At 41.7% G+C, this 27,664-nt stretch overlaps 1 protein-coding gene across 7 annotated transcripts in view; it reads right to left on the bottom strand.

Moving 5' to 3' along the window:
* The window catches only part of RAPH1 (Ras association (RalGDS/AF-6) and pleckstrin homology domains 1), a 115,224-nt gene that overhangs the window by 16,996 nt on the left and 70,564 nt on the right, over positions 1 to 27,664 (bottom strand). For 5 of the 7 annotated variants that reach the window (XM_059168310.1, XM_059168309.1, XM_059168311.1 and 2 more), the window contains 10 exons: positions 27,485 to 27,562; positions 26,873 to 27,032; positions 25,353 to 25,474; positions 23,913 to 23,978; positions 21,939 to 22,082; positions 20,793 to 20,903; positions 10,939 to 11,037; positions 9,784 to 9,904; positions 5,648 to 5,790; positions 815 to 3,084 (listed from right to left, as the gene is read on the bottom strand). In XM_059168310.1, coding sequence (XP_059024293.1) covers positions 1,048 to 3,084; positions 5,648 to 5,790; positions 9,784 to 9,904; positions 10,939 to 11,037; positions 20,793 to 20,903; positions 21,939 to 22,082; positions 23,913 to 23,978; positions 25,353 to 25,474; positions 26,873 to 27,032; positions 27,485 to 27,562 — 3,081 coding nt within the window. In that variant the 3' untranslated portion in view covers positions 815 to 1,047. Of the gene's footprint in view, positions 1 to 814; positions 3,085 to 3,681; positions 4,348 to 5,647; positions 5,791 to 9,783; positions 9,905 to 10,938; positions 11,038 to 20,792; positions 20,904 to 21,938; positions 22,083 to 23,912; positions 23,979 to 25,352; positions 25,475 to 26,872; positions 27,033 to 27,484; positions 27,563 to 27,664 lie in introns of those variants that run through there. The other 2 variants (XM_059168315.1, XM_059168314.1) reach the window with 2 other exon arrangements.

The raw sequence follows: 27,664 nt of genomic DNA, 5'->3' as shown, positions 1-27,664 counted from the left end.
TGTATACTTGAAATAGCAACCGTCTACAGATCTCTACTATCCACGTCTACCTAAAGCACACACAAGATAACCGGGGACCAAAGACAGAGCGGGGCGGAGCATTCCAGGGGTACCGCGGCAGATACTCTCGGACGACAAAATCAAAACAAAAGGATCACGAAGCCAAACTCGAGGCTTCGCAAAGCTCAGGGAAAAGAGTCCAACAGTATAAAAAGAACTACCCGGGGTTACAGTACTGAATTACCCATGTATTGCCGACAAAGAGCTTCCCTGTGCCAGAGCACAGCCTAGACACAGGCGGGATGAGGGCGGCGCTCCTGCGACTAGAATGGTTCGGGCCCGCGGGCGTCTCCTTCCCACGCGCGAGCGCGGACGGACGCGGCAGGTGTGCAAACTGCCCGCACGGCCAGGGACCCCCCGCCCCCGGCTGCTGCCCGCTTCCCGACGTGGAGTGCCCCTCGCGTGCAAGGGAGCACGCGCCAGCCGAGCGGTTCGACCTTCAGCCGACTGGGGAGAAACAGACACGAAGCCCCACCGATGCACCGACCATTCCGTGGTCTTCTCCAGCCGAGAAACGGCACGCCGCACGCCTACTCCGCAATATGGAGCACAGGGCCTGCACCGACAGGCCGCGCGTGGACACTTCCAAGTGCCTTCCAAGCCCGTCACCGGGAGTTTTCGGTCCAATCCACGTGATCCACCACAGAGATCGTTAAGGGACAGGACACGCATCCGCTTCCACGCCTCTTCCACCCAAGATCCACAAGCCATTTTCAGAGGAGGAGGTGAACGAATAAATAGACTCGCTCGGAGCTATCCATACACATACATATATGTATACATACACGTACATATACATACGCACACTACCTATGTGCGCGGAGCTATGTGTGTCCACGCACACGTACACACACGTACAGCTGGGTTCTACCTGAATGACCACATCATCATACTAGGAAGCTCTGAACACCAGAATCACAGGCGGTCAGGGGAGCTGATTGTAGAACTGGTTACAGACACCATGACAACAAAGTCCGGCGGCAGCCGCTACCAGTCTCTCGAGAGCTTGGTGCTCTGGTCTCTTTTGGGGGGAGCGGGCGGGGGGCCTCTCCGCAACGTTGCATAGCCCGCTATGTGGCCACCTCCGAAGCCGGCCTTCTGCGGCTCGGAAAGCAGCTCCGGGGGCGGCGGCGGCAGTGCCATGTCGTCCATGGTGGCCGTGGGCTCTGCCCGGGACGTGCGGGCGGAGGAGAGCGAGCCGTGCCGGGTGACGGACTTCCGCTGCAGCGTCCTGTTGAGGTCGGCGAGGAATCCGGGCTGGACACTAAGGCTGGACTTGGGGGACGTGGGCACTTGAGGCACGACGGCGGCCGTCGCGGGCTGCTCCGAGATCTCTGCTTGCGTGAGGCGGGTGCTGTCGTTCCGCCTGGGTCGTGTGGGCGGAGGGGCTTTCTTCGTCGACGTTTTGGACCACGGCTGCGGCTGAGGATTGACGACGGCCACTTTCGGCGAGGTGTTTCCCGAGAAGACGGCGGGAATCTCTACGGGGGGCAGAGGAAGCTCTATTTCAGGCGGAGGCGGGGGAAAGTCCGAATCGGACGGAGGAGAAGGGAACTCGACCGCAGAGCCCTTTCCACGGCCACCCAGGACCGAGGCTTTGGCCGACGCACACCCTTGCTGCAGAATTCCGGGAAGGTTCAGTTTTCCGGGTTTGGGGGGCGCTGCCGGAGGCGACTGGGTCTCTCTGCTGGGAGACCCCGAGGGTTCCGCCGGCGACGCGAACTTGCTCACTAGACTGTCCACGGAGGGTCTCTTGGGCTCAGGGTGCTCTGCGCCACTGCTCGACTTAATGCTGGAGTTTCGCTGTGGGGTCGGGGGAGGTTTCTTTGCCCCGGGGCTGGATGTCTTACTGGTCTTCTTCCCCGGAGATCCACTTTTGTCAGAGGCAGAAGCCGGGGGTGTGGCTGTCAGAGGCAGAGGGGCTGGGGCTGGAGCAGGGGCGGGTGGGGGCGGGGGCGGGGGCGGGGGCGGAGGAGGAGGAGGGGGAGGAGGCGGAGGGGGAGGAGGAAACACCAGGCTGCTCTCAGGTGGAGGAGGAGGGAAGTCCGGAGAGGGGACAGGGATAGAGCTGGGCTGCCACTTGGGTTTTGCTTTTACAGCAGGAGGGGACTGTGGGGCCACATTCGCCGAGGGAGGCTTGAAGGGCTGCTCCGCGGGGGGAGGGGCTGGAGGGGGCGGAAACTGGCTGGCGATCTGCTTCACGACCGAGGGCACCGGAGACAGCGGGGACGGAGGTGGCTTTACACAGAAGCTCTGCTGCTTCGGCAGTGTTGGCGGGGGGACTGGCGCAGGAGGAGCAGGGGAAGAGGGGGGGCCGTGGGGCACAGGGAAAGCCGGCTGCTTTTTTGCTGGGGGAGCTGGAGGAGTAGGCGCGGGTGGCACCGCTTGTGTCATAGCAGGTGGCACGGGCTTGGTGCTGGTTGGTAGGGGCACGGTCACAAGGGGCTTGGGGGGCGCTTGGGGAGGGAGGGGTGCAGGGACAGGAGGCGGTGGTGGCGGTGTCGGAGGGGCCGTCTGGGCGGCATGCTGAACGTGATGAATCTTCAGTGGAGGGGGCGGGGGGCTGAACTGCGGGAGGGATGGGGTGCAGGGTGCGGGTTTGAGCTGCGCCATGGCTGAGCCTGGCGTGGGGGGCGGGGGCGGAGGAGGGGGCGGGGGCACGACTCCGTTGGGGGGCACCAGGATCTGAGGCTTTCCTGCCTGGGAGGTGGACGTCAGAGACTGCATCACTGCGGGTGCTGGAGGCTTGAACAGGGGTCCTGAGTGCTGAGAAGCGTTCTGCAGCCTGGTTATTGTGCTGTACTTGACGAACATGGTGGCTGCCGAGCCAGCAGAAGGTGCAGACTGGCTGGGCAGAGGAGGGGGAGGGGGCGGGGGAGGAGGCGGGGGCGGGGGAGGGGGCGGCGGCGGGGGCGGCAGAGGGGGGGAAGGCTGTGAGGCAGTGTAGGGGGTGACCAGCTTGGGCTGTGGGGATAAAGGGGGCATAAGTGAGGTGTAGGGTCGGTTGACAGACTCCACTCGGATCTAAAAGGAGCACAAGGGGGCGGGGTGGGGGGGGGGGAGAGAAAACACCACAAACACAACAGTTACAGAGGTAAGCTTTGACTGCGTTCAGCTAAACAGCAAGAAATCTGGGACGTGCGAGAAAGGATCCAGCAGTGGAACCACGTCAGGAAGGTGAAAGTCGGATCCCGGGCCACGAAGGCACAGGGAGTTCGCCCTCCCGGCAATACTCTCAAGTGGCGAGACTGCCTAACAATCTAGGGAAACGTCCGGCTGACCGGTGATGGGCGGCCTGACTTCGGAGCCGTCTCGCGCACCTGCCGTGACAGGAGCTCCGGCGGGAGGACCTCTGTGCACTGCCTCCCCCCCCGGACTGTGGCAAGCGGGGATGTGGCCGCTCCGTTCACCCTTCAGTCCACGGCTGCATCCACACCAAGCAGATGCCGTAAGTGGGCTTAGGGGTGCCGGCGGAGGGCCTCCTGAGGAAGGAGGATGGCTTTGTGACGCTAGCAAGCGGACACGTGAGAAATACGAGAATGTTCAGCAGGGCGTGCACAGTCACACAGGAATGAATGAGCTTGACACACACACTCGTGTTCGCGTGAGACACTTGCATCCAACATGCACAGAAGTCCAGCAATGCAGGTAAAGGGGGAGCATTCTTTACATTTGCTTTACCGTAAAATACATAAAGAAATCCTTATAAACATTACAGCAAAAGATTTTAAAAACATCATACAGAAAAAGGCAGGAGGAAATGAGAGGAAACCTTAGAAAACTAAAGGAACTGTATCCAGAAATCGCAGCTAGAGTTTGCCAACAACCAGCTGACCAGCCCCTCGGGGTATCTCAGGCACTGCCCGGTCGTCTGGTCGTCTGTGTCACGGAGCCACGCATGCACGAGTGTGGTTCAAGTGCTTTTGGAAAGAGCGAAGGGAGGTCCCTTGGTTTAATGAAGTCTGGGCAAGTGTTTTAGGTTCTCTGAACAGACTGTGAGGATCCAAGAGAAACCACGTTTCCGAATCACAAATGACATCTATTAGCATCAAGAATACTCAGGTTAGTAGACTGAGTAGGCTCAGGATGGGGTGAATTCTAAGGCCCACCAGGACACTCACGTTTCTTTAAAAACTGCATGAAGTAAAAGCATTAGTCTGTGAGACTTGGTTATAGGAGTCACCCAGGTTAATGTGTTTCCAAAGAACAGCCCTGACCTTAACTTGACCCTGTCCTGGCTGCTGCGGGGATGCAGACCTTAGCCGTGCTGGCCTTCTCATTTGGCACCTGAGGTTGAGGTAACAGAAGAAACACAGGTGGGGTCAAGACAGACAGACTATGGCTTCTGCACGGCACGGTGCGCGCCAGAAACTACCCCGACCAACTCCGCTGCTTCAGCACGGAGCATTCGGACCTTTTGTTTATTATTATTTTTTCTCTTGGCCTTTCATTTAATATATACATGGTCAACACTATTAAAAATTTAGTAAGGCAGAGGACTTTTCTTTAGGTACCTGAATTGTGTAAATCTGCTTCTCTAACTGGGTATACAGTTATTAGCACCAGAGAGGGCTGTTTCATCCCAACTGATTAAATAGGGAAAGGGAGATGGAATTACTTCTTAAAATCTGAGCCCCTGATAAGGGAGTTAAACAGTTTTGTGACTTCATGTCATTAGAGCCAATTTTCAAATATTTCTAAGACAAAAGTGTTCCACCCCACACTGGGCTATTAACGCCTCTTGCTGAGGGGCAGTTAGTATACCACAGATGCAAATTAAGGAATAAATCAAGGAAAATTATCCACTTAATTCTCATTGGTGAGTGTTTCTGCCTAAGTGATCCAAACCAAAACAACAAAAAAATCACAATGGTTACTGGGTAAAAACACAACACTGAGGCCAGCTGTGCCACTGGTCCCTCAGTGATGGCCCGAGCGTCTCCTGCTCAGAGGGCAAGCACGGCCAGGACACGAAGCTGTCCACAGAACTTCAGAGGCAGGCCTCTATGCTGTCTTTAACCCGGGCTAAAGAACCTACATATTTCTAAACAGTCCTGCAATTATAGCTCGTCCTTCAGTGTCATTGAACAAGATACCATACAAAGCCCAGGGATCCAAAATTTGAAGGGGATTAATCTAAATTTAGTCTTCAGCATGTACTAAAATTTGAGAAAATTCATCAATGTGCAGAGAAATGCCAAAAAGCATGAAAGAATAGAAGACAAAGGAATGAGTCTGAATAAATGAAATTAATAATGAACAGTGAACCATTAGCAGCTTCTCTGAAACTAAGTTAGGGCACTGGCATTAAATGGCATTGGTTCATCCCAACTGATTAAGGGTGAAAAGGAAGAAGTCACTATTCCTTAAAGTCTGAGCCACTGGTAAGTTGTTAAATTGCCAGTTTGAGATCTTAGGTCAATAGAGCCAATTCACAGATACTCATTTCTGAAGAGAAGTCAAAGTAAGAATACCGAAATAGGGCCCAGAAAGAGTTCTAATTAAGGAATAAAAGAGCAACAGACTAACCCATGGAACAGAAGAGATTTTTTTTTTTAAATATAAATTAACAGCAGTGTGTACCCACCTTGCTGGATTCTTCCAACTGAGTACCACGTTTCCAGGCTTCAGAGAAGATGGAGCTCACAATACTCTGAGAGCGGACGTGTCCCGCTGGCTGAGTATCAGATACTCCACTGTCAGACTGGTTAGAATGATTTGACTGAGACTCTGTTTAAAACAGATTAAAAAAAAAAAGGATGAAATAAGTTGTTATTCCGACAGTATGAACATGGACTCCCAGCAAGCTTTTTCACACAACATCAGATGCAGCACTGCAACAAGTTACTTTTACTAAATTCACTCCATATAAACACAATCTGAACTTTCCTCTAGAAAACTTCCCTTATCTTAGGCAAATAGGAAATCCTGATTCTTTTTAAACAGTTCACCTTGGGGTGTCTGCGTGACTTAGTGAGTTAAGCCTCTGCCTTCGGCTCAGGTCATGATCTCAGGGTTCTGGGATCGAGCCCTCCATTGGGCTCTCTGCTCAGCAGGGGGCCTGCTTCCCCCCCCCCCTCCCGCCTGCCTCTCTGCCTACTTGTGATCTCTCTCTCTGTCAAATAAGTAAATAAAATAAAATAAAAAACTAATGAACAGTTCACCATGACAGACTGCACACTGTAATGAAAGGTTTGTGTAACATTACTGGTATCCTGACAACCCTGGAAAGGTGTTCTTGCCTTGTCTGGAGGCCAGGCTATAGTGTTAACTGCTGCGTGGTGGAGCCAGTACCTGAATCCCACTTCTCACTTGAGCTCAGGGTTGCTGGGAACAGTGAAAGATACACTGGATGTCTGTCTGGGGAGGGACCTGGGGAGATTATGTCACTGGCCCCCACGTCAGGTAAAATATGGAAGCACCTAGTCTAATGGCCGACATCTGGTGGAGATTCCGGTGTTAAAGCTCACCCTATCCAAGGACTCTGTGGAGGGGGGTATTATTAGATTGCTTTACCAATCAAGCCCGCCAGGTCAGCCGAAGCAGTACAGAGGTAACAGCCACAACGTCCTTCGGATCAAGTTAAGACATATCCTCAGGCAAAAATAGAGGATAAAACCTACTCTGTTTTCTTCTTTCTTCATCATTCAGTTGCTGGGTCTTTTTAAAATTTTTTACTTTAATTCCAGTATAGTTAACATACAGTGTTATTATTAGTTTCAGGTTTACAATATAGTGATTCAACAATTCGACACATTACCCAGTGCTCCTCACAGCAGGTGCTCCCTCGTCCCCATTGCCTAGTTCACCCATCCCCCCGCCACCTCTCCTCTGGTGACCCTCAGCTCGTTATCTATAGTTAATAGTCTATTTCTTGGTTTGTCTCTCTCTCTCTGTTTGAGTGAAATCATTTGGTATTTGTCCTTCTCTGACTTACTTCACTTAGCATAACATTCCCTAGCTCCATCCATGTTGTTGCAAACAGCGAAGGTTTCATTTTTTACAGCTGAATAATTTTCCTGTGGGAAACACGCCCCACACACACCCCACACACCCCACATCACATCTTCTTTATCCATTCATCCATCTACAGACATCTGGACTCTTCCACGGTTCCACAGCTTGGCTATTGTAAATAACGCTGCCATAAACACAGGGGTGTATATCCTTTTGAACTAGTGTCTTTGTCTTCTTTGAGTAAATACCCCGGGGTGTGATTCCTAGATCATAGGGTACTTCCATTTTTAACTTTTTGAGGAACCTCCATACTGTTTTCCACAGTGACCGCACCAATTTGCATTCCCACCACAGTGCATAAGGGTTCCTTTTCTCTACATCCTTGCCAACACTTGTTTCTTGTGTAACTGTTGAGTGTTTTTTAAAAAGTTGCAACCTCATTAGCCTCCTACATCCTTATTTAATTACCAACCAGAACAAGAGCCTGTAAGAAAGGAGGCTGGAACACGTGAATCCTTGAGCTCTCTTCATCATCAGTGTATACGATTTTGCAATTTATATTTAAAAGTCTGCATAATACTTAACACTGTATAAGGAGGGATGATGCTGGCCTAGGAAAAGGCACCACACACCACTTCAAAAATGTGGATTAATGCACCTGCACTGATGCTATATGAACTAAAAAAAAAAAAAGATTATGGCATCTTTTCCCCCAATCTTTCCCTTAATTTTCCAAAAATCTTAACTTGTGACATACTTTTACCTTGCCTTTCTCAATTCATTATCTCAAGTGTCTTCTTCCCCTTTAATAAACAAACATTTTCAGAGTAGTTTTAGATTTGTGGAAAAGTTGCAAAGCTAGAAAGAGTTCCTACATACCCAGCACCCAACTGACCTCATTATTAACTTGCTACATTCCCATGTACATTTGTCACAACAAGGAACCAACACAGATATATCACTATTAACTACACTCCAAACTTTATTTGGATTTCCCTAGTTTTTCCATAATGTCTTTTTTTTTGGATCCAGGATATAACATTATAGTTAATTGTCATGTCTCCTATGACAGTTTCTCAGGCTTTCTTTGTTTTTGATGGCCTTGACAGTTCTGAGGAGTACTGGATCAGGTATTTTACCGAATGTCTCTCAATTTTGATTTGTCTGATGTTTTCCTCTTGATTAGACTGGGTTATGAAATTTGGAGAGGATGACCAAGAGGAGGGGAAGTGGCAGTCTCATCACATCAGGTAAAGGGTACATGCTACCAGCAGAAGATATTACTGAAGGTACTGACCTTGATCACTCAGCTGGGGTACTGTTTGTTAGATTTTTCCACTGTGAAGTTCCTCCCCTTTCCCCCACACTCAACTAGCCTCTTTGGAAACCAGTCACTCTGCACGACCCGCACTTAAGGAGGGGGGAGTTAAGCTCCATCTCCCTGAGGGTTGAGTATCTGCATAAAGCATTTAGAGAATACTCCGCACAGAAGATCGGCCTCTTCCCCATTTATTTATGTATTTAATAAGGTTTATCAGCATGGACTGATGGCTATTTATAATTTGGATTGTAATATTATACTGTTATTCCGTTGCTCGAACTGTTTCAGCTTTGGCCCCTGGACACTCTCTCAGGTTGGCTCCCGTGTCCCTTTGCACAGCCCCATCACTGTGTTTTCGGAGCACTTCCTTCATCATAAGCTGCTTCAGGCTCATCTTATTCTTTGCCATAGCCCTAGTTCCTTTGTTCTGGAAAATGGTATTAGAAGACCAAGATGAAGATACCCTGTATTTTCACTGCTCTTGGGATGTCACTGCTCCTACTTTTCTTAGTGGACAGCACTAGGAAATACATGTATACTAACCCATGTTTATACACATTCTCATTTTGTTTCTACTTACTTAGAGATGAAATAATTATACAACTTTTTAGTCAAATACTTCTTTTTAAATAAAGTCCATAGTTATTTTATCCTAAAGTAAAATAGATTCTGAATGTAGAATTTCCTTAAAGTGTACATACATAGCCAGGCAAAAACATACACTGAAAGATTAATTTATATGTTGTACTAGTAAATAAAATGAAAGTTTTTTTTTTTTTAAGTCAAGTATTTCCTGAAGTTGTTATTTTATGTGATGTCGGAACAAAAATATTTCGCTTTTAGAGGACACAGTTATCATTCACGGAATATTCTGAAGGGAAAGAAGCATTCATTTTAAGGTGTGATCATAGCACACTTGTTTGAAGGATGTAGGAATCTGAAAATAAGCACTTTCTGAGTATCACTGATTTCTTGGGAAAACTTTAGTAAGTTTGATGACTTAAATAGCCTCCTTAACTGTGATACTGAACTAGTTGCAGTTATTTCCACTCTGCTGAGATGTCGGGAAACCTACGGGGAAGGAAGGCAGTTTCATCATGGATTCTGGGTATGGAGACTTTCTCCAAGCAATTTTTCTATCCCCAGGTATGCATTAATAGTTGCTATTCAGCAGTATGATGGAGTTCGAAATAAACGTTATAGATATATTTAACAACACTCTTAGATTTAAAAGTCTATATACTGGTGCTCCATAACAAATACATTTGTGAACTAGTCCATGATACTGTCCCCTCTAACCACCGAATATTTGGTGGTTTTATAATAAAGACATTATAATTTAGACATCAGGTCCAGCTCTGGTTTTAAGAACCTCACTGAAAGAACCAGGCCTGCCTCCAGTCTACAGAGAGGTCTTTATATTTGCTGTCAGCATTTCAAACTACCTGGGATGCTGGAAGAACTGGATCCTGATTTAATGCTGGAGCTGGATAAGGAAGTCCAATCGTAAGCGGACTCTGTCCTCTTCAGGGCGTCTTGATAGTTCATGTAGAGCTGTTTCCCGTACTAAACAGAAGGCAGTAAATGATGACATCTGAACATTACTGGGTATGATACAGATGGATGTTTAATGATTCAGAGTTTGCATTCAAATTAATACCTATAATACTTCAAAAATCATTTTTAATACCAAGAAATTACCATCAACTCTTATTTATCCTCATTTTAAGAAAGGTAGCAAGAAGTTAACATTTGATTTGTTCATTATCAATATAAAGGCTTTTTGTTATTCCCAAAGCAATTTTAATTTTATAGCTATCATAAATTTTATTTTCACTTAATGCACATAAATATTCCTTCATGTTGTATGTGTAATCATCTTCAAGATAGCCTTAAAATTTTTTTCAAAGACTCTTTTTTTTTTAGAGCAGTTTTAGGTTCACAGCGAAACTGAGAGGAAGGCAGAAAAACTCCCCGTGTGCCCTCTGTGCCACCGCCCATGCCCAGTCTCTCATTTATCAATATTCTCCACCAGAGGGTGCATTTGTTTCAATCAATGAACCTACATTAACACACATAATAATCAAAGCCCACCGTTTACCTTAGGTTTACTCTTGGTGTTGTACATTGGATGGGTTTGGAGAAATGTATAATGACATGCATTTACCATTACAGTATCACACGGAGTATGAATATTTCCACGGCCCTAAAAATCCCGTGTTCTGCTCATTTGCTTCCTCCCCTTCTTCCTTTCCTTTCCCTCCCCACCTTCTTTCCTTCCTTCCCCTATTCCCACCCTGAGGCATTTTAATTCTCCAAAAATTTCTTTTGCTTAGGCTAAACTCTGCTATGTAAGAATCATATACCGTGTTCTTCAGAGCCAAAATAAATCTACACACAAGCTTTTACCAGCAGTATTAGTCCATGGATACCAACTGTTAAATGTTTATTCCCTAAGACATTTAAAACAAAAAACTTAGGCCTCAGGAAACACTGAAAAAATAATAAACATGAATGATTAGAATAACTGTCATGATAATCAAAGCCATTTCATAAAACACCTAATTCTTCTACCATCAAACCAAAAAAGAACACCCTACCTTTGCAATGCGGATACCATTGACCCACTGATGCAGGGTCCTCATGTCATCACAGCAAAGGTACTTGATATACTGAGATTTCTTCTGGATCTGTGGGTGCTGCGAGATTAAAGGCAAAGTCCAATTCAGTACCCTGAAGAACTAAAGAAAAACCTATCAAAGCTTAAACAGACCCTGACAAGTTATAGGCCATCAGATCAAGGCCAAAAATAATTTGTACCTCTTATATGGCCATAAGGCCAAATAAAATGGCCCATAAGTATTTTTACAAAATGAACTACAAAGCAGGGTGCCTGGGTGGCTCAAGTGGTTTAGCAGCCGACTCTTGATTTTGGCTCGGGTCATGATCTCAAGGTTGTGAGATCAAGCCCCTGCTTAGGATTCTCTTTATCCTTTCCTCTGTCCCTACCCCCTGCTCTCTCCCTAATGAATAAATAACTAAAAATAAATTAAAAAAAAAAAAACTATAAAGAAACTGGTTAAATTTTAGCTCAAGATATGCAAATTAAAAAAAAAAAAAACCTTTATAGCATGGCAAATCCCAAGATACTCCTTCTATATTTCAGAGAAACACAGTCCATCAAAGTTAACAAACTCAAGAGCACTCTTCATCTACAAGACTATGAAAAGGGAAGACTTCGATTTCACTTTGAACCCACTGGAATCAGGAATTGAGAGGGTGTTTGGTAAAGCTTCTAGCACTTCTCTGAGGGTGACCCCGTAGGTGGGGTGGGTGAGGGCACAGCACCTGGGACACGAGTGGGCGCTCACACTGGTGCAGTGGTGCCCCCTGTTGTGGACTAAGCACTGCTCTGCACACTATCTGCCCACAGCACATGTCCTCCAGGGAAGGAGCAGCTTTTCAGCTGCATCAGCGGATTCAGTTGTCACTTTCCAGCCCCAGTTTGGGTGGGGGTGACTGACTGACCAGCTAGACAATGCAACTGCTAGAAGAGACTTAAGGTATTTTAACTCTACTGTGCCACAACCACTAGGTTCCCTGGAAAGAAAAACCCTAAATCATACTTGGTTCTGAATGTTATGGTTGTTAATTATTACTTCTCTTTTCAATTATTCTGGAAAAATTTTTTAAATGACTACATTATACCTGGGGAAATATTTAAGATTATGTTAAATTATAAGAGGCTTTATTTTTATTTTTTTTTTAGATTTTATTTGTTTATTTGACAGAGAGAGATCACAAGGAGGCAGAGAGGCAGGCAGAGAGAGAGAGAAGCAGGCTCCCTTCTGAGCAGAGAGCCCGATGCGGGACTTGATCTCAGGACCCTGAGATCATGACCTGAGCCGAAGGCAGAGGCTTAACCCACTGAGCCACCCAGGCACCCTATAAAAGGCTTTAAAGATTCTCTAACCACATTTGTTGTGGAAATCCATGAGATCAATAAAATAAGCAATTTGGATAAGTTCTCAATGCTGCAGAAATATATGACCACCCATATAAGTTATGTATATGTATCTGCATTGTTATAAATCAATCTTGGGGCACGTGGGTGGCTCAGTCGGCTAAGCATCAGACTCTTGATTTTGGGTTAGGTGAGATTGAGCCCTGAGTCGGGCTCCACGCTGGGCATGAAGCCTGCTTAAGATTTTCTCTTCCTCTGCCCCTCCCCAACCCTGCTCATTCCTGTATGTGGTCTCTTAAAAAAAAAAAAAAAAAAAGTCAATCTCTCTGGTCTACAGTGAGAGAAATTTAAATCCATTTATTCTATTCTATACATTGTAATATAGAGTTCAGCTCCTATAATAAAACATTTAATACCAAAACCAATTTAGTCATTAAAGGCTAGAGTGAAAGTTTTAAACAATAAATCATCAACAAAAAGTAGTTGGCAAATGATGTGGATGGAACTAGAGGGTATTATGCTAAGCAAAACAGAGAATGACAAATACCATATAATTTCACTAATATGTGGAATTAAAGAAACAAAACAGATGAGCATAGAGGAAGGGAAGGAAAAAATAAAATAAGATGATAACAGAGAGGAAGGCAAACCATAAGAGACTTAACTATAAGAAACAGACTGAGGGCTGCTGGAGGGGAGGTGGGTCAGGGGAAGAGGCAGTTGGGCAATATAAGGAGGACACTTGATATAATGAGCATTGGGTGTTTCATGCAGCTGACGAATCACTAAATTCTATCCCAAAACCACACACAAAAAAAGAGATTAGCCAAATAATACTTAACAGTTTTCTCTCCTTGTAAGTCCCACAGCATTCTCTTGGAATATATTCCCTCACCCTTATTAAATCACATTATAATAAACCACCACAGCAATCTCAAAAAAGCAAAGGAAGACAGGTAGACAAGATGTATTTTTCCATAGAAGGAGGAAGGGGAATTTTATCTCATTCATTCATGCAACAGGTATTTATTGAATAAGAACTATTTGCCAGATCTTTAAGTAGGCATTGGGATACCCTGTGAGCAAAACAGAAGCCCCAGTTCACGCGGAAGATAAAATGGGCCGGCTGAGAAAGGGCTTTCATTGGTGTTACCAGCGAGGGCTCGAAGAGTGGCTGTTCTATTTTCTGTGTCACTCAGGCACCACCTATAGGACAGGGTCTGGACATCTGAACAAGAGGCTCTTGGATAGCTCTCAGCCTTTACCACCAGCCCCCTCTTTACGGCGAGTCACAAACCATTCTTGACTGATTCCTTCCATTTCCCGAGAGCAGGGCTACCCATCATGCATGGGCCATGGACCTGCCTGAGTGCGTTCCAATCACTCCATACACTAAGGGAGTGTTTTTATCAATACAACATCAGAGAAAATAAAAGAGAAACAATTCTCTCTCCTTTTCTCCTCATTTCTCCTACCTGACAAGCCAAACAACACCACGAAGAATACTATGGTATGATTTAAAAAAAAAAACACACACACAACATTTTATTTCCTGTGTGCATGCACACAGGAGTGGGATGGGGCAGAGGGAGAGGGAGACAGAAGAGAATCCAAGCCGACTGTGTCGAGTAGAGCCTGACATGGGGCTCGATCTCATGACCCTGAGATTATGATCTGAGTCGAAATCAAGAGTTGGACACCTAACCAACTAAGGCATCCAAGTGCCCCTATGATATGCTTTAAGTATTTGCAGATCACTTGCTAGTTTCATTTCAGGACCTCACAACTTGTCACAACTTGTCTTTTTCACCCAGGCTCTGCACCAATTCCACCAGTATATTATTTCATTAAAAGTGACATCTATTGGGATGTCTGGCTGGCTTAGTCAGGAGAGGATATAACTCTTGATCTTGGACTTGTGAGTTTGAGCCCTAAGAAAGAACTTCTTTTAAAAAGTGGCATTTATTGAGCACTTAGTATATGCCAGGTATTATTTACTAAATATGTCACATATATTAATTAGCTTATTCCCGCCTCAGGAAAACCCAATGAGTTACATATTACTATCTTCATCAAATGAAGAGAAACTGAGGCACAGAGGGGTTAAGACAGTAACTTTAAGTTGCTCACATATTCATGCTTATTAGTGAAAAAACCAGGATTTGAAACCATGCCATCTCATTCTAGGGCTTATGTTCTTAATAATAATGTTATACTTCTGTCTTATTAGTAGTGAAATCATCTTCCTAACGTACTGCCTCTCTTTTCCCCCCACAATATCACACAAGAGGAGCACTTGGGTGGCTCAAGTGGGGTAAGTATCCGCCTCTGGTTCAGGTCATGACCCCAGGGTCCTGGGACAGAGCCCAAGTTGAGTCGGGCTCCCTGCTCAGTGGGGAGTCTGCTTGTCCCTCTCCCTGCCCCTTCCCCCCTCTTGTGGTCTAATAAATAAATAAAATCTTTAAAAAAATTAAAATTCACACAAGAGCTAAGAGCAAGTATGAAGGAGACATTCTTTGCCAAAAATGAGAAGCTTAACATTTAGATTCTTAAAGATTCCAAAGAGAAAATATAATCAAACTGTTCCCCCCTTAACAAATGAATAGCTTTTAAGGAAGAAAGGTCATGTCTCTTCAATAAATGGTGCTGGGAAAACTGGACAGCTATATGTAGAAGAATGAAACTTGACCATTCTCTTACACCGTACACAAAGATAAACTCAAAGTGGATAAAAGACCTCAACGTGAGACAGGAATCCATCAGAATCCTAGAGGAGAACATAGGCAGTAACCTCTTCGATATCAGCCACAGCAACTTCTTTAAAGGTATGTCTCCAAAGGCAAAGGAAACAAAAGCGAAGATGACCTTTTGGGACTTCATTAAGATCAAAAGCTTCTGCACAGCAAAGGAAACAGTCAACAAAACAAAGAGTCAACCCACGGAATGGGAGAAGATATTTGCAAAGGACAGTACAGACAAAAGGTTGATATCCAGGATCTATAAAGAACTCTTCAAACTCAACACATACAAAACAGATAATCATATAAAAAAATGGGCAGAAGATATGGACAGACACTTCTCCAATGAAGACATACAAATGGCTATCAGACACATGAAAAAATGTTCATCATCACTAGCCATCAGGGAGATTCAAATTAAAACCACATTGAGACATCACCTTACACCTGTTAGAATGGCCAAAATTAGCAAGACAGGAAACAACATGTGCTGGAGACGATGTGAAGAAAGGGGAACGCTCTTATACTGTTGGTGGGAATGCAAGTTGGTACAGCCACTTTGGAAAAGAGTGTGGAGAGTCCTCAAGAAATTAAAAACAGAGCTTCCCTATGACCCTGCATTGCACTACTGGGTATTTACCCCAAAGATACAGATGTAGTGAAAAGAAGGGCCATCTGTACCCCAAATTTATAGCAGCAATGTCCACAGTCGCCAAACTGTGGAAAGAACCAAGATGCCCTTCAACAGACGAATGGATAAGGAAGATGTGGCCCATATACACTATGGAGTATTATGCCTCCATCAGAAAGGATAAATAACCAACTTTTGTAGCAACATGGATGGGACTGGAAGAGATTGTGTTGAGTGAAATAAGCCAAGCAGAGAGTCAATTATCATATGGTTTCACTTATTTGTGGAGCATAACAAATAGCATGGAGGACAAGGGGAGATGGAGAGGAGAAGGGAGTTGAGGGAAATTAGAAGGGGAGGTGAACCATGAGAGACTATGGACTCTGAAAAACAATCTGAGGGTTCTGAAGGGGCAGGTGGGAGGTTGGGAGAACCAGGTGGTGGGTATTAGAGAGGGCACTGATTGCATGGAGCACTGGGTGTGGTGCAAAAACAATGAATGCTGTTATGCTGAAAAGAAATAATAAAAGAAAAAAAATAAAGGGGCCCACCAAAGGCGGGGAGGGGGGAGAAAGAAAGGTCATTATTTCATTTTTAAAATGACATGGATTTGGAAAGTCTGCATTCTCTGATAAAAGATAAAAAAACTTGAGAATTAAAAAAAATCTAAGAATACAGTAAGAAATTCCAGATTAATATTGTGCTATCAGATTATTTTTTTCTGTTTATGCCAAAAATTAGACTGAGATAATTCTTAAAACTCTAAAAGCAATGCTCTAAAATCACAGTCCAAGTGCCAAAGGCAAACCTCTGAATATATACTACCCACTTATTGCTTTGGGAACACAAATAGGCTTGAAAATTCTCTAAGATCCAAGAAGTTAAAAAACAAAATATGTAACACTCCAACCTATTCTTTTTTTTTTCACTCCAACCTATTCTACCATTATCATATACAACATCTTTCTTTTAATAACACTGTTTGAAAAGTTCATGTTCATATTCTACCTCTAAACTCTAATCACTTTTTCCTTCTTACCTAAGATACTAAAATAAATTACTTTGTTCCATTTCTTCAGGAATGAAAATCTAGACATGGCTAAGTTAAGCTGTATTCCAACAATTACTGTGGTATATGTATTATAAAAACGCAGGTTTCCTTTAAGAAACTTATATACATGCATACATATGCATACAGATGTGTGCAACGAGCACATACCTCTTTCAAATAATAGGTAACATATACCCTATTTATTCCCTCACTGTCATATTTCATGAGGAGCATCTATTTCCTGTATCCTGCATGTTACTGGAAGAACTCAGACTCAGTTGTTATAGCCCAAAGCTGATAAATAGGATCAAACTCTATAAATATTTACATTTGCACAGATCTTGTATGGTAGCATTTTTTGGTTTGTTAGAACTCATATGCACAAGAATAAAAACACTTACATAGGTAAAATCTGGTAAAGACTTTTCAGGAAAAATATATCAATACTTGTGTGGCATCAGGAACATTAATCTCTCTGAACCTCAGTTTCCACCTGAAAAATAGGGACTCTAGAACAGATCTGTGACACTGATGTGCCTAGTGCTTCTAGTGCAGTGTCTGCCACCCTAGAGTTCTTCAATAAATGATAGCCATTATTTTTACTACTATTTGTGCCCAGTGGTATGGTTTATTTCAATACTTGAATATTTCTAAACATAAGTAGGCAATATGAATATACAAATTTAGCTTAACCTATTTCACTAAAAGCAAATATGAAATCCATAAATTATTATATAAGCCAACAAACAAAACCCCCTTAGAATAAAAATACTCTTAACCTAAGAATTCTAGGAGTTGCAGAAGGCATTAAATAACAGTCAGTGGTCATAATTAATTTTGGCTGTAAAACACACTGCTGGTTGCCTTCCTCACACCTATCCTCTCTTCCCTACTTTTTCTTAAAAGAGCCCAATTTTGTTTGGATGTCCTTCTACCCCGTATGTCAGGGTATGAATTCTAACTAGGCTAAGCCAAAAACACTTGAATAAACTTAACCAAGGAGGTGAAAGACCGGAGAACACTAATGAAAGAAATGAAATATGACACAAAGAAATGGAAAGACATCCCTTGCTCATGGACTGGAAGAACAGATATTAAAATGCCCGTACTAGTCAACACAATCTACAGCTTTAATGCAATCCCTATCAAAATACTAATAGCATTTTCATACAACTACGACAAATACTACTAAAATTTGTAGAAACCACAGAAGATCCCAAATAGCCAAAGCAGTCTAAAAAAAGAAGAACAAAGCTGGGGAGTATCATAATCCCAGATTTGAAGATATACTACAAAGCTGTAACCATCAAAACAGCATGGTACTGGCACCAAAAAAGACATAGAGATCAACGGAACACAATAGAGAGTTCAGAAATAAACCCATGCTTGTATGGTCAATTACGCCCAAAAAAGGCAAGAATATATAATGGGGAAAATACAGTCTCTTCAACAAATGATGCTTCCTGGAAGAATTGGACAGCTACATGTAAAGGATGAAACCATCCACAAAAATAAACTAAAAATGGATTAAAGACTTAAATGTGAGACATAAAACCATAAAACTCCTAAAACAGGCAATAATCTCTTGGACATCACCCTAACAACATATTTTTGAATATGTCTTCTCAGGCAAGGAAAAATAAAAAATAAATTATTGGGATTGCATCTATATAAAAAGCTTTTGCACAGCAAAAGAAATCATCAACAAAACATAAAGGCAACCTACTGAATAGAAGAAGATATTTGCCAATGTGTCCATTAAGGGGTTAAATCCAAAATATATAAAGAACTTATAAAACTCAACCTCCAAAAATAATCTGATCAAAAAATGAGCAGAAGATCAGAAGAGAATTTTTCCATAGAAGACATACAGATGGCCATCAGACACATGAGATGATGCTCAACATCATTTATCATCAGGGAAATGCAAATGAAAGCCACAATGAGATGTCACTTTACACTTGTCAGAATGGCTAAAACGAAAAACAAAAGATAAAAAGTGTGGGCGAGGACATAGAAAAAAAGGAACCCTTGTGCGCTGCTGGTAGGAGTGCAAGCTGGTGCAGCCACTATGCTAAACAGTATGGAAGTTCCCCCCAAATTAAAAATTACCATATGATCCAGTAATTCCACTACTGGGTATTTACCCAAAGAAAACAAAAACACTAATTCAAAAAGATATATGCACCCTTATGTTTACTGTAGCATTATTTACAATAGCCAAATTATGGAGACAACCCAAATGTCCACTGATAGATGAATGGATATGTGATACACACACACACACACACACACACACCAGTATTACTCAGCCATTAAAAAAAAAAGGGATCGGGGCCCTGGGTGGCTCAGTCAGTTAAGCTGCTGCCTTCAGCTCGGGTCATGATCCCAGGGTCCTGGGATCGAGTCCCGCATTGGACACTCTGCTCAGCAGGGAGCTTGCTTTCCCCCCACCACCACCCTGCCTCTTTGCCTACTTGTGATCTCTGTCTGTCAAATAAATAAATAAAATCTTAAAAAAAAAAAAAAAGGGGGATCTTGCCATTTGCAACAACAGAGATGAACTTAGAATGTATAATGCTAAGTGAAATAAGTCAGTCAGACAATAATCATATGATTTCACTCATCTGTGAAATTTAAGAAACAAAGCAAATGAAGAAAGGAGAAAAAGAGAACAAAACTACACTCTTAAATACAATGAACTGGTGATGAGCCAGGGCAGGGTGGTGGGGTGAAGGGGTGTGGGGGGGTGGGGGTGTGGGGAGGGTGGATGAAAGGATGAAATAGAACAGATGAAGGGTACACATGTATCTTGATGAGCCCTGAGAAATGTAAAAATTGTTGAATTAATTACATCATACACCCGAAACTACTACAATGTTAATTATGCTTCAATTTAAAAAATAATTTAAAAAAACAGTGGGCATGTACTCAGGCCAATGACTCTCAAGAGGAGGGCCCGGGACAAGTACAGGGAGAACCAGTTCCTCCTCTTCTGCTGGAAAGAGACAAAGATAGGGAGAAACAGTCCCTCCTCTTCTGCTGGATTTTGCTAAATCCACCGCATGGATCCATCATCCATGTGATGCCTAGCACTGCAGTGGTCACCTGCAAGTGTGTGGTGAGCCAGTCTGAAGACAAGCTGACGCGAAGAAGATGGAGCAGGGAAAGAAGGAAAGAATTTGGTTTCTTACTGACAACCCTGAACCACCGAAGTAACCAACTCTTGCTATCTTCGGGTTATAAGGATATGCCCCACACCAAGTATATGTGAAAACATATATGGTTTACATCTACTATGTCTACTGATATTTACTATTGATGAAGATTACAACTATGAAAAATTTAAAATACGAGAATATACAAATATTTTTTCCACTACCCAAGAGAGCAAAGATATCATGATCATATCATGTAATCTCCCAGGAAACTCCACTATACAATTTTGAGAGAATGAGTATAAAAGGCAAGTAACATCTCAGCATTACTGGAATAATAATTTTGACATCACAGACCCTTTGACAAAGTCTGGGATTCCTAGGGGAGCTTGGACTTAATTTTCAAAACTGCCAGATTAAGCTATTTTGTAATGACTTTTAGAAAATTATTTGCTGCTGTAACCTAAATGATACAGTGGTATTCTCCAAAAAAGGATTATTTAATAAAGGGGCACCATTACAATGGCATTTTTATTTTTATCAAAGCAATCAAAAACTCCACCTCAAAACCCCAAACCCAACTGACATGATACAAACATGGAGACCTAAGTAGTTACCAAGAGGTGACAAGAACAGAGCCAATGAGAAAAATATAATCATCTCCATAATTATCTTGAATTTTAAAATGTTGTCTTTATCAGCATAAATCTAATTAGCGCTATTTAGGTAGAGGTCAGCTGCGGTGTGAGCATATACTTCTTTTCCTTACCATTCTTCACCATTCCTTTAAAAGCCTATAGAAAAAGCAAAAACAGTACACTTGATAGAGCTATTCTAAACTATTCTAAAATGTGCAATAACTCACTCTATGCCTAACATCAATTAAAATTCCTAAAAAGGAAATGTGTTTACCTTGAGCACCAGACAATGATCTGTAGGTGCTTTGTATTTGTTCCTGTAATCCTGTCCGTAATAAACATTGACATGATCCAGCTGGAGAAAGCACACCAGTTCCCGAGAGACCTAAGATAAAAATACCCATAAGACGGAATTAACAATAATGTATAAACAAGCAAATATCATACCTGGTAACAGTTGCTAGTGGCAGATGACAAGACAGTGAGATTCTCTAAAAATGTTCCTTCTTTAACCCAGGATACAACAAAAAAGCAGTCCTCTCACTTACTGTCTGCCATTCACAATGAACACAGACTTGCTTGGAAAGGGTGGCATTTAAGGAGACTTTAAATATGATATAGTATATTAAATAAAATATAGTAGAACTCTGGAAAAAAATAAGAAAATATCATATAGTTCAGTGCTCATAATGGATAGCTCAAGTACAATGATTCTAAAGTCAGGGCTTCCTCACCTTAAAGAGGCAACAAAATATGCCTCTTGGGAGGGTGGTAAAGCCTGGAGGAGAGGATGCTATAAAGCGCTTAAAACAGTGCAGGTCCCGCCAAGCACAGAAATGGCCTCTACCAAGGGGTCCCTCAGCAGGAGCTATTATCCAAGCAGAGTGGAAATGCCTGTAATCCCAGAAAGCTCCCCAAACAGTAACAAGCCAAAACTACTCTGACAGAAGTTCTGAAAATAATAAATAAAAGCACGATTTCAAATGTGCCAAGAGAACTGAAATGGGCCCAATGAGTGACCAGAGAGCAAACACTTCCAGGTTTCTTCTTCTTTATAACAGATCAATAAACAAAGCAAAGCAATATTCTGTGTGTCCTACAAGAGTTGAAACAAGGGACAGCTGAGTAGCTCAGTTGGTTAAGTGTCTGCCTTTGGCTCAGGTCATGATCCCAAGGTCCTTGGATGGAATTCCGCATCAGGCTCCTTGCTCAGGAGGGAGCCTGCTTCTCCCTCTGCCTGCCACTCTCCATGCTTGTGCTCTCTCTCTTACTCTATGACAAATAAGTAAATAAAATCTTTGAGAAACAAAAAAAGAACTGAAATAAATCAGTGCCTGGATTCATCTTGTCGGCATACTTAACTACAAATTAAAATCAACTGTCATAATGAGGAAGCTCAAAAGTCAGCACAGGGACACACCTTTGCCTTTCCTTTAGGGACATAGTAGATACCAGATGCTCGCAAGAGAAAATAACGCTTTTTCCAGGACTTTTTGCCATCATCTTTCAACCACAGGACTCCTTCAATTTCTGGCACAGTTACAGAACTTCCACAAAAACATTCCTAAAAGAAGAAGAAGATTTGGAAAAACATGCGATCTTTGGATCCTCAGAAAAAAATTGTGTTTATTCCTGTGAAGTTCATACTATAATTAAACCACAGAAGTGGCTTTGGTAATAAGGTTACACTGCTACTATTGCCTCAATTAGAACTCTGTATTCTAAACATCATATAAATCCATTTTGAAACCACTATGGCAGTCCTTATGAACTTTTCCTTAACATTGTTTTGAAGAATCTGAGTTGAGTTGTCAGCTGAGCTGCATACAACAGGGTCTAAATGCATCTGCAGAGCACAGTAACACTAAATTTAGTGTCAGAGTTAACAAAAGCATGGACTAATTCTCCAAATTAACAACACATTTAGATTAGCTGTCAAACTAAATTTTTTTTTTTAAAAAAGCAACATGCTAAATGAGTAAACGCTCACAATTTAAAACTATCAATTTACATGATTCTAAAACAAAGAGGACATTTATTTTTTAAATATTTAAAACTAATTTGAAAGGGGGCGCCGGGGTGGCTCAGTGGGTTAAGCCGCTGCCTTCGGCTAAGGTCGTGATCCCAGGGTCCTGGAATAGAGCCCCGCATTGGGCCCTCTCCTTCGGCGGGGAGCCTGGTTCCCCGCCCCCCCCCCTGCCTCTCTGCCTACTGGTGCTGTCAAAAAAACCAAAAACAAAACAAAAATAAAAAACAAAAAAACCCCAAACTAATTTGAAAGGAATGTAAACAAAACTCAAAATTATGAATTCTAGGGCGCCTGGGTGCTCAGTGGGTTAAGCCGCTGCCTTCGGCTCAGGTCATGATCTCAGGGTCCTGGGATCGAGTCCCGCATCGGGCTCTCTGCTCAGCAGGGAACCTGCTTCCTCCTCTCTCTCTCTGCCTGCCTCTCTGCCTACTTGTGATCTCTCTCTGTCAAATAAATAAATAAAATCTTTAAAAAAAAAAATTATGAATTCTAATGTCTAAGATAAAAACGTAACTGAAAATCAACCATATAGTTGGTAAAAAAAAAAAAACAGAAATCCTCATTAAATATTAACATGGGACATTTTGAGCCTAAATTAACTTATCTTTTCCCAAAGTACAGAGAAACCAAGAATAAAGAAGATTTTTAACTGTAGCTATTATCACTATGAAAAGTTGAGTGCTGATCTTCATCTTCCTAATCGCCTTGTTGCTAAGAATTTATTCTGGTTTTCAAACATACTACCTTCTTTGATTTTAGTTCTCTAAAATCGGCAAAGGCCAAAAAGCTAAAAACTGAATTATATTTGAATTTAGTTTATTAAAATAAGGGGATGTAAATATGTATTTAAATGGTTATGATTTTTTAAATTGGGTTATTTAAATTAAAGCTTGAAATACTTTGTAATTACTAGTATATTCAAACTTCTCTTGGGTGAGCAAATAAAGCACCACAATCATGTCCTTCATTGACTAGCCCTTTCCCCCACTTGTCTGCCCCTAACAGCTCATGACTCTTCTTAGTCCCCTAATACATTACTTGGCAAAATAACAGGGTTTTTTTTTTTTGGTTTGTTTGTTTATTTCTTTTCAGCGTAACAGTATTCATTGTCTTTCCACCACTCCCAGTGTTCCATGCAATCCGTGCCCTCCCTAATAAAAATAACAGTTTTAAGAGGTTCTTCAGTGGTTTAACATTCACACAGCTGAACTCTTCCCCCCAGGCTATGGAGGAATATAGGCTTCTCTAGTTCCAAGTGTAATTGTGAATATATAGCATTGACATACTTGACTTCAAAAAAGGTACTTAATATTTTAATATGTAATGTGCAGGAAAAAAGGGGGTGGGGGAACTGAAGAGTCATACCTCCAACAGCACTTCTTTGTTTCTATCTGCCATCTCAGCAGTTTCCTTTTTCCCCAGAAGATAATTCTGGAAAAATAAATAAAGGAAAGTTAAATCCACAGGTTTGTGTCCCTTGGCACAGGTGCATATATGATTCCTTCTAGAGATACGGCAACTGTGTCTGCCTTTATAGAATGACAGGATTACTGCTTTGAACATTAACTTGTGCCTGAGCATCATTGCTAAAATGCTTAAGGCTGGCTTCTCTTTACTTTAGCCATTATCTTGAGTTATTCCATAAACTGACCTCCCCCAAATCCTGAGATGATACTACATCCAACAGCTGACAAATGTTATGTACAACTAATGAAGGGACCTGAAAAGTTTATAAATTAAGCACAATAAGTAAGGTAAATTTCCTTAAAATATGCTAAGCTTAACTGACCCAGATGCAGAACACTTAATTTATGTTCTGGCTTTGAAAAAAGAAATCCCTAATTCTCTGAGACTATCATAATATTACTTGCTTGCCTTGACTAAAATCTGAATTCTAACAATTAGCGCTTTATAAAATACTTTTTTCCAATCACCTATAAGAAAATTTATTGGTAGGGGTGCCTAGTGGCTCAGTTGGTTAAGCAACTGCTTTTGGCTTGGGTCATGATCCTGGAATACGGGGACTGAGTCCCACATCAGGCTCCCTGCGCGGTAGGGAGTCTGCTTCTCCCTCTGATCTCTGCCCTCTCATGCCTTCTAATAAATAAATAAAATCTTAAAAAAAAAGTCTATTGATATTCCCAAATGTGTATTACTTAACTAAAATCATTCAGTAAAGATATGTCATGATTAAGCTGTCTGAAGGATATTTAATACTTTTAACACTGCTACTATCTTTCATTACTACTTTTTAATACTACTTTTTCACCTACTGATTTTTTATAAAATATTTGTGTACTACTAATTGTTAACTCAAACATTATTCTGGAATAAACAGATGCCAAACAAATCAAGGTAACATATATTAAATGTGGAAACATTTATAATCAAAGTTATTGAGATTAAAAAAAGATATTAAAGTGTCAACTGGATAAATGGAGGAAGTAGAGAACTTAAAACACGTAAGTACTTTTCTTTGATGGATGAGAAGCTCACCCAGTAAAAAGCTGGGTTCAACAGGCTGGATTACAAAAAGCAAAAACCTGCTAACTCCCTGGAGTCACTTCTGCTGCCCCAAGGGCTCATGCCATCTGGCTCTGGGTGGCGGGTAATTTCTTTGAGGTCTGACACCTGGGGTCCAGCAGACCTTCCACCTCAGCAGTAGTAAATGTTCCCATGGGGTTTTGCAACCGCAACACCCCAACCAGGAGGTTGCCAGTTTTTTAGCTCTATTAACTTAAAAGTAACAGACTAATATAAGATGAATATTTAGAAATCATGACCTCTGTAAGATATTGGCCTCACCTGTGGGTTCTTGAAAAGTGCATATTTTTCTATACGTTCCATAAATATAAGCTTGTTCTGGCTATCTCTTGTCCAATTAAGAAGATTTTCAACCAAGTTTTCATGGTCTTCAAAGATTCTCTCTGTCCCAAGATAAAATATCAATATTTTGTTAATATTCATCAGAGCTGCATCAAAGACCTGAACCTTGTGAAGTAATTCCAAGCAGAATCACAGAATTTTACTCGACATTCTGGCTCTTAGTCCTTAGAAATGATCCAGTCTTCCCTCTATTTACAAATATGGAAACGTGCCCACTGTGTTAATGGATTTTAGCAAAGTCACACAACTGCTACATAGAAAAATTAGGACTAAAATCTAGGTTTTCTGTTAGGTCTTCCTCAGCCTTTAGCTTTTTCCCATCCACCCCTGAAAAAACCCAAAAACCAGGGGTGCCCGGATTGCTCAGCAAGTTAACCATCTGCCTTCAACTTAGGTCATGACCTCAGGCTCCTGGGACTGAGCCCCTCCCTTCAGCTCCCTGCCCAGCAGAGCTCGGATTCCTCTTCTCCCTCTCCCCCAGCTCCTGCTCTCTCTCTCCCTCTAAAATAAAAAAATAAAAATCTTAAGAAAAGAAAAAAGACACTGTAGCCAATTACATAAAAGGGAGTAGAGAAATATTATATACATGGGTCTTTAACTTACAGCCATAGACATATTCCCAAAATTAGTATTCAAACATTTTCTGTGTGTCATGATGCCACGTCTCTGAACTCAAACCTTTCTAATTCTCTAAGAATAGTTTTGAGTATTATTAGAATACATTTTATACGTGTTAATAAACTAATAACATGTTTTAGTTTCTGGGGGCTATATATGTGTGCTCTGAGACAAAAGGGTTATTAAATTTTTATTTCTCTGGAAACCACTGTGAAATATTTAAATATATAGGTACTAAGAGCAATGCAAATACTTTTTAAAATAAAATATAAAGTTGACATTGATTACAGAATCAACAATACCTAATAAAATAACAATTGCCATAATCACACATTATAATAAGGAAACTTTTAAGAGTCAATTATGGCATTAAAAATGAGGAATTTTTAAAACTAGAGAATACCACGCTAAACTACAAACCACAGGAATTTAAGATTTAGTACATCTAGCTAAAAATAAAAAACATAGGTTTTATGTTTTCCCTGAAAGTCAAATGCTGGTTAAAGAAATTTGGAACAAATATGAATAAACAAAATGGTCTTAGTAAATGTGTCTGTCTATGCAGTAATTTGAAGGGAAAAAGTATTTCGTTATTTAAAAAAAAAAAAAACTGTTTCAGCCATAAGAAGATTTGAAGTGAACTGGAAATGATCTTGTATCCAAAGAAATCTCAAAATACTTAAGAGGAAAAAAAGATAATGTAAAAAGCTAAGGCTATATATAGAGGGGCAAAAAAGATGACTCAAAGTGCTTTAGTTAACATGAACACTGTTAGGATTGCATAGAAATTAAAAAGTAAATGAAGCAATTAGATTACTAACCCATTTGTAATTCAGAGATGGTTTCTACCAGCGACCAGTCTAAACTATAACCGCAGTGGGATTTGTCCATTAGGTTATCCAGCACTTGTCTCACTGTCTGCCTCTCATCCACCATCATTGTTTTAGAACTATCGTCAGACATGTGGACTCTAATCACCAACTATAACAGGTAAAAAGGAAATTAAATACAAACCAAAAACTAGGCATTCTAGAAATTTCTTCTAATATCAAGTAACATTGAGTAATGTTCTTAGTTAAATATAAATTAAAACACAAATGATCTTATTATGCAAGAAAGATGCTTGCATCTAAATTTAGGTATCAAATAACACATCTAAACAAATGGAAAGCATTTCTGAAAGTATAACAACGGGTTTAAGATTATAATAAGACAATTTTGTTTTACTTTTTTAAAAGAATTTAAAACAGAAAAATATTTCTTTCTAAACATTTTATCTACAAAAAACATTAAGTGAAAAATATTATTAGGAAGAAATATCCCTCTATCTTTCTGTATCTTCAAGATATGTTATATAAACAAGGTAAATCTTTATAAATCTGATAAAAACTGATAAAAAAAAATCCCAAATGAGGAAAAAGCCCAAATATCACCTTTTTCACTTGTGCCTCTTTAATCTTCTCCAGGGCAACTCTGATCTTCTCAGCTTTCAATTTTGCAGCCTGTTCTTCCTGTGAACACAAAGCACTGCAGATAAACTAATGCTGAAACAATGAGAATTTCTGGTAAGTCTTTTTATCTTAAGGATGTTGCCAGTATTGAATTTCAGGAAT

This window comes from Mustela lutreola, chromosome 3 (genome assembly GCF_030435805.1).
Source record: "Mustela lutreola isolate mMusLut2 chromosome 3, mMusLut2.pri, whole genome shotgun sequence".
Taxonomy (NCBI): Eukaryota; Metazoa; Chordata; class Mammalia; order Carnivora; family Mustelidae; genus Mustela; species Mustela lutreola.
This window is presented reverse-complemented; position numbering and strand designations above follow the sequence as displayed.